The sequence below is a fragment of the Zophobas morio genome, unplaced genomic scaffold (assembly GCF_036711695.1).
Source record: "Zophobas morio isolate AGI-343-1 ecotype UQ-CSIRO unplaced genomic scaffold, CSIRO_AGI_Zmor_V1 ptg000058l, whole genome shotgun sequence".
In the NCBI taxonomy this organism is placed as follows: domain Eukaryota; kingdom Metazoa; phylum Arthropoda; class Insecta; order Coleoptera; family Tenebrionidae; genus Zophobas; species Zophobas morio.
The window spans coordinates 5,250,529-5,258,336 of NW_026972163.1; the positions used below are offsets into that span (position 1 = coordinate 5,250,529).

Genomic DNA, 7,808 nt, shown 5'->3' on the forward strand with positions numbered 1-7,808 from the left:
AAATATGCATCTTTACGGAACATGTATCAAGTGTCCCACAAAATACTTGACAGTGTTTGCCAAAAAATTATTCACAAATATAAAAAGACAGAGATACAACATATCTATTTATTTCCTTTACCGTTCCCTCCACTTTCAAGTTCCCACTTCCCATTGCCCCACATGACATTTGAACCAGGTGTAGCTGATCCTTCCATCCCTACCACGGATCCCTATTGGATCTTAAGAACTGTCAGTGGTAACAACTTTTGTTTTTTTTTTGCGTTTTTTTGGTGCGAGGTGTTGTAGGTGTTTGGTTAGACAACCGGAAAAAATAATGGAGTTACTGACACCGTATTTAAATACTGTTAAAGTTCCATCAGCAAACGACAAAGTGTACAAAGATGAGTGTGTGTATTCTTTCGATAATCCGGTAAGACATTTGAAACGTTAAAAAGTTAGGTTAGGAACACAAAATTACTATGCAAATTTTTTTAACTCTTTAAGGAAACGGACAGTGGTTTATATGTGAGCCTAAAAAGCTTTTATGGGTTGGGAAGAGATTATGTTGAGAAACATTTTCGTAAAACTTCAGAGGCAGTGTATTTACATATTCGACGAATAAGACATGAAGTAAGCTTATTTGTTTAAATATTAATGTTTATGAATGATTTTGTACCGAAGGTAACATCCCCAACACAAGGAGATGGTCCAGAGAAAAAAATTACAAGATTGGCAATTGGTGTAGATGGAGGTTTCGATCCAGATATGGGCAAGAAATTTGAGTTCGAAAACATTTATAACTTAGTGATTTTACCCTCCTTCACAACACTTCCATGGCCAAGCGCGGAGATGCCTCAAATTGTAAGTGCTGACATTGTGGTGATATATTCAACACGAAAAAACTTTTAAACCAAAAAGTCAGTTATAATATTACATTAGTTTTTTGCATCATATATGTAAAATGATTTGAAAATTTTATTTTCGATCCCCACTGTGACCGGTTGTGCTTTACGTGATGTCCGCCGTTCCAGAACTAACATTTAAAATGCTCTTCAATTAAAATCGACTATACTCCTTCCAAAAACGTTGTGTATAAATTTGCTTTCATATGATATTTTAAAATTTTAATTTGGGGCTTAGTATTCCAGTGAAAGTATACCAGCTAATCTACAAGCAACTCAATTGTTTTCTCAGGTACAAGTCAAAATTAAGTAATAGTTTTGGTATATTGACATGTACTCATAAATTTAAATCATTTATTAGAATATTAATCATAAAACATTTTCCATAGTTTTCGCTATAAGGCCGAACATTGGCTTGACTTCATCAACAAATTTTTATATGAAAAAACTCACTAGAAACTTGCATTTTTTACCTGTACTTTAACAATTCACTTATATACTAATTTCAGCTCATAGGGGTTATCATTAAAAAAAACTCAAATTTAATTTTTATAATAATTATTTGAAGCCGCATTTGTTCGATTTTACTTTAAGGACGAAAGAAGTTCTGTCGAAAGAATTTTCAATCAATTTTTTAATTGTAATTCACGGACGTCATTTTTTATTATTTAGGTAATCATTAGCTTTCCAATAGTATATTTTTAACTTGTTCCTATATCCAACCTACTGTTTAGGTTTACGCGACAAATAAAAAATGGCTGTTTAAATGTTATTTATATACATATTGTATACAAGTATGTAAAATAATAGTAATGTCGGATACACGAGCTACTTGAGAAAATTCATTCTCTTGTCCTAGGACTTCTTCTGTTAAAGTTTTTCTCATTAACACTTAACTAGAAGTCGCCATTTTACTCACTGTGACTTCCATCCTGTATAGGTAAAAACATCGATTGAAGCAATATTAGAGGCTCCATCTGCAAGTAAGTTAGTAGAAATGGAAGCGCTGACAGGAACGTGGGATGGTGAAACGCGCATAGTGTCACAATATGCCAATGACTTACCTCAACTAAACAATGGGAAAAAGATTCCGCCTGCAGGATGGCAATGTGAAAAATGTGATAAAGCAGATAATCTTTGGTTAAATCTAACAGACGGTACTATTCTATGTGGCAGAAAATTTTATGATGGAAGTGGGGGAAATAATCATGCCATTGATCATTACAATTGTACAGGTTATCCCCTGGCTGTAAAACTAGGCACGATTACAAAAGATGGTAAAGGTGACGTGTTTAGTTACAAAGAAGATGATATGGTGGAGGACCCCAATCTGGTTCAACATTTAGCTCACTGGGGTAAGTGTTACCAGCTTATTTACTTAGGTACAATGTTTCTAAATTAAGTATTGCAGTATTAAATAAAGGGAGATTTAGATTTTATCTGATAATTATACTTTGTAGGAATAAATATTGCAAATATGGAAAAAACTGAAAAGTCTATGGTAGAATTAGAGCTTGAGCTGAATCAAAAATCGAATGAATGGTCGGCGTTACAAGAGAGTGATGGAAAATTAAAACCCATTTATGGACCTGGTTACACGGGAATGACAAATATGGGCAACTCGTGTTATCTTAATAGTGTAATGCAAATGATTTTTTCACTTCCAGACTTCATACAAAAATATTATCATGAAGCTGAAACATTCTTTAATCAACTTACTGGAGATCCATGTGAGGATTTCAATGCACAAATGTGAGGCAAACGTGATCTGCTTTACGAATTACTAACATTTTAGTTTTTTGAAGGTCTAAACTAGGAGTTGGTCTTCTTTCAGGCAAATACTCGCTGCCTCCACCAGTAGGATCTCCCACGGATGCAGATTCCCCAGGAATTTGTCCTTTAATGTTCAAGGCTTTAGTAGGCCGAGGACATCCAGAATTTTCAACGAAAAAACAACAAGATGCTCAAGAGTTTTTTCTCCATCTTATTGCTTTATTAGAACGTAACAACAAAAATAAAGTTAATCCTGGGGACTGCTTTAAATTTAAAGTGGAGGAAAAGTTTCAATGTAGTGCTAGTAAAAAAGTAAAATACTTAACACGGTCTGATGTTATTTTACCTCTTATTATTCCAATGGACGCAGCTGTGAACAAGGACGAGGTATGCAATATTTTTCAATAATAAAAGCTCAGAAGTATTGACAAAAATTTCTAATATAGTCCACACTTCAAATATACAAAATTTGAAGACTTTTGCGCGTATGGGATTTAATATTGCTTAACTTTTCGTATTTTAATAGTGTTCTTCCTCAATGGCTTTTTGCTTTCCGAGCATAAGCTAGGGAAATACTGTAGTAGGGTCTATACGGTGAATAGGTTCTTTCATGTTTTCTCGGCGTGTTATAACCCCTAGAATATGAAAGAGTAGGTTCCCGTTCTCGTCTGTCTGTCTGTGCTGTACGCCGATTTTTATTAGACGGATGATTTCTGAAACTACTGTCAAATTTTAGGTATTTTAGATTTATTTATCGTGTAGGGTGGTAAAACACTAACCAAATTTTAACTCTTACAGTTATGAATCCGTCTTGATTTTTTACCCGATACCTCCAGATTTTTGAAAATCATTTTCCCCAAAAATTTGGGAATACTGTACTGTTATTAGTACTATACTGCATCTTTTCAAAGTGCTATAAATGTCGGTGCTAAAATGTTATAACGTCATAACATAATCGTGTTATGGAAAAACTCACTTGAATACGCATAGCATGTTTCTTTAACGTGTACTTTCATACGACACATACACACATCTTTATTTTAACTTTTAAAAGTTATCAAAAAAATATACAGTGCATCTATTTTAACAGTGGCCGATGTTAAACTCAAGAGCACATGTTAACTTTTGTTAGGGTAAACACCCAAAGATAATTTGTGCTTTAAAAAATTAAAATTATTTTAATTATAAAATGTTGGGACGTTATAGAAGGTTTTGACTTATCGTTTTAACTTGTCAGTTTTGATCATAATTTTAATTTAAGCATTAAATACCTTTATTGCGGTTTTTGGAAAAGAAATAGAATGATGGAATTGAAACACAAATGAAGAAAATAAAAGCTAATTTTACTGAAATTGCGTTTTTGATCTCCACGATCAAGAAAACCTGTATGTATCAATCTGCCATAAAATTTTTAAATTGTGTTCTGGCGGGGTATGGGATGATATGGGAATGCTGTAGTGAAATTGTGTCCAATTTCTCTGTTGTCGATAAGTCTTTAATATAACCATCAGTGACCATTTCTACTTTTTCTTTAATTGTGTACTGGGGCATGTTGACGAACTTCGGTTACTAAAAACCAGTAATCGAACGAGTAATCAAATTTTAGAAAGATCAGGTAAATGTCTGTTTTTACATGGTTACCTAGAATATTACCGACAAAAATATCCAAATAATTTATTTTTTTTTATAGAAATATCCTTTAATTTAAAGCATAACCTTTAATAAAATCGTCAAAAGATAGCCCAACTTACATCCAGGAAAAACATACGTTAGCATGGGGTATAAAATTTAACATTGGAATCCCTATGGCCACTTTTAAAAGGGATACACTTTATATAAAATTCGCAAAATTAGGTTTTCTAATTTTTCAAAGAAGCTGTCTTTGATTGACTACTTTAGAGCCGAGTTAAGTTCAGTCCAAATAACCTTACGTCAGTTTTTTTCTTCTCTTCAGTAAAGTTTATTATTGATAATATTATCATGTACTGTTAATATTATAAAGGTTACAGTTGTGTGATATGAACCGTGACCAGTTTTGACGGTGTAATTTTATAACAAAACTAAGCATCGACATGTATTCGTTTGCAACGGCCCTGTATTTCGAATGCTCAGTTTTGCTTACATGAAACAAATTTTTGTTTGAGATTATGAATTCGGTTTGGAGCAAAATTCTTTTAATGAATTTTTTAGTGTTATTTATGATACAATGTTAGGGTGAGGTGACAATAAAAATTCAAAGGTAACATTTTTAGGTTGCTGCTTATGATGCAAAAAAATTGGAAGCAGAAAAAAGTGGGAAAAAACTGCTTCCGAACACTGTGGTGAGGCCGAAAATAAATTTCTTGTCATGTTTAGAATTATTTACACAGTCAGAAGTAATAAACAATTTTTATAGTTCAGCCGTCAATGCTAATGTAACAGCTCGCAAGTGAGTTTATTGTATATATCTATACATATGTCTTAATAAGAACAATAATTCCAGAACCACCAGACTATCAACGTTTCCAGATTATCTTTGCATTCAGTTAAAAAAATTTATGCTTCGAGAAGACTGGGTACCCATTAAATTGGATGTTTCCATTGAAATGCCTGATATATTAGACATTTCTAGTCTGCGTGGTAATGGACCACAAGCTGATGAAGAACTGTTACCAGAACCAAAAGTTCAACCTCCTGCTCCTGTAATGGATGAAGCTGTCTTAGCTCAACTTGCTGATATGGGTAAATCTTAGTAATTATATACAACTGTTGTTTAACAAATTAAGAAAATATGCTTAACAATTATTATCTCCTGTAGGTTTTCCACCAGAAGCTTGTAAAAGAGCAGTGTTTTTCACTCACAATTCGGGTTTAGAAGCAGCAACAGCATGGATTATGGAACATATTACTGATTCAGATTTTTCTGATCCGTTTATTCCTCCTGGTACAGAAAGTTCCCAATTTACTCCAAACGCAGAAGCATTAGCTACAATTATCAGCATGGGTTTCACACAGAGCCAGGCCACTAAAGCATTAAAGGCTACTGATAATAATGTGGAGAGAGCCATGGATTGGATATTTTCTCACCCAGATGAACTCGATAACGTTACATCTCCAGCCGCTCCAGAGTACCGAGACGGAGACTGCAGTAAGTATAGCAGTAAATGGAATCATTAACGGCTTTACAAACCGCATCTGCAAAAATATTAACGATAGACTTACTCATTTGAAATATATTTTATTTTTTAATGGAACACATTAAAGGAAAAGGTAGGTGATGAGTTGTCAATGATTTCATATACACTGTATTGTAATTCGTAAACACGTCATCAAATTCCAACAGGGCAGCAAAAGTTTGAAGAATTGTATAAACAATTTTGACATTTCGAATTTGGAAAAAATACATTATTTCCCACCACGTACAAGCTTACATTATACATGTAGATATTTATAGTAAGCAATCTTGACAATTATATATTGCTCATCTCTCTCTCCTTTTGGTCGAACATGTATTGCAGCTCGTTGACCAACAATATTCAAGTGATACCCAGAAAGTTAGTCAGGAGCCGGAAGAAATAAAATTTCCTTGTATTCAAAAACCAAGTTAAATTTAGCGATCAAATAATTTTGCGTTTGTATTATCCGTGATTAGTGTTTTCATTAATTTTTGAAAATATGCCACTTTGATTTAGTTAAATTGAAACGACCTTCAAACTCAAGGTAAAAAATACAGATTAGCTGAGGTTTTACTGCCCATTCACAATGGACATAAGGCGTAACAAGTACATAAAGCTTACATAAATACATAAAGTTGAAACGATGGAAAACGTATACCCCTGTTCACAGTGGACGAACGTAATTCTTATGCTTATGAACGTTTTATGGAATCCTTGTGTGCGTACACAAAGTTGAAATAAGTTCAACTTTGTGCACAAATTATGTCAAAATTATGTTAAAATTTAGAGACTTTTGAATGCTGCTATTGAATTCCCTTTGACAGTTGGCACTTAGCACTTCACACCCTATGCTTAGACGGCAGTTATTCTGTTCTGCGTTTGCGCAGTTTAACAATTCTTACAGAGTTCACTCTGTCCACTGTGAACTTACATAAGTTGTACGAAGTTTATTTATTATGGATTATTTTGTAACATTGATAATAGAGGTTGTTTTCTTGCCATGCGTACGAGGTTGTGTCAAAAACACTAAAGAATATTTTAGTTGCTTGAGTTATTATTTGAAGTAAAGTTTTGAAAGATATTCTAAACAAACAGACTGTAGTGAAAAATTGATTGCAAACCTGTGTATCTGCAAAGTTAAATATTTGTTGTTAACGTTTTTTAGGTCACGTAGGTAACAAACAGCAATATTTTGAATAATCTCTTATGCCACTGTACTCATAAATAGTTTCATTTGATATTTTTCTTTTAAAGATAAAGGGTCATACCCTGATATGTGTAAGCAGCATTACATTATTTGGCATCTTTATTACATAGGTACTTGTACAAAAACAAAATTTCAAGAAAGCACGCAAATAGTAACAACATCTATCTCATTTAAATTTATTGGTTATGTTTGTATCTTTTTTACTTCTGTCTTTGTTGCAGAATATAAACTCGTGGCATTTATATCTCACATGGGTACTTCCACAATGGTTGGTCATTATGTAGTCCACATTCTGAAGGAAGGTCAATGGATCATATTCAACGATAACAAGGTGTCTTTATCGGAAAATCCGCCAAAAGATTTAGGGTACATGTATCTTTATGAACGACTTTAATAGATGTGCTTCAGTAAGTTGTTTAGCGTCATTATTTTGTATTTATACAAAATTATAATAAATTATCATTTGAATAGGGATTTGTTAGCATTTTAAGGAAAAATGAAATTAAAAAAAAGCGCTTTTCTTCTTATACCTGTCTATTTTATACATAGTATGTTAAATAAAAAAAAAGAGCAATAATAACGTGCAACCGATAAAACTGGTAGTCTAGTTGACGTTGGATCTCCTGCCATCTTTGTCATCCCATTGTGAGTAATTGACGATGAGAACGCGGTTGTTCGTCGAGCACCAGTGGTCTTTTTTTATTATTGACATTTTATCAGTACGTCCCAACCGTCCGCCAACAACCATTAAGCTGTTATCCAAACAAAGGTTACACTCTACAGATTTTT

At 33.2% G+C, this 7,808-nt stretch overlaps 1 protein-coding gene and 1 long non-coding RNA gene across 2 annotated transcripts; one reads left to right on the plus strand and one right to left on the minus strand.

Moving 5' to 3' along the window:
• The first annotated feature begins 237 nt into the window (after window positions 1–237).
• LOC135143357 (ubiquitin carboxyl-terminal hydrolase 5) lies at window positions 238–7,546 on the plus strand. Its single transcript, XM_064075215.1, has 10 exons — window positions 238–412; window positions 487–612; window positions 664–843; window positions 1,825–2,239; window positions 2,345–2,636; window positions 2,690–3,044; window positions 4,910–5,085; window positions 5,140–5,378; window positions 5,455–5,784; window positions 7,241–7,546. The coding sequence occupies exons 1-10, from the start codon at window positions 317–319 to the stop codon at window positions 7,411–7,413; spliced, it is 2,382 nt and encodes a 793-aa protein (XP_063931285.1). The 5' UTR covers window positions 238–316; the 3' UTR covers window positions 7,414–7,546.
• On the minus strand, window positions 1,642–1,938 carry LOC135143358 (uncharacterized). The gene is made up of 2 exons (XR_010282766.1): window positions 1,804–1,938; window positions 1,642–1,751 (listed from the first exon to the last, which is right to left on the minus strand). It is a non-coding gene; the product is annotated as an uncharacterized LOC135143358 (long non-coding RNA).
• Window positions 7,547–7,808: the final 262 nt, after the last annotated feature.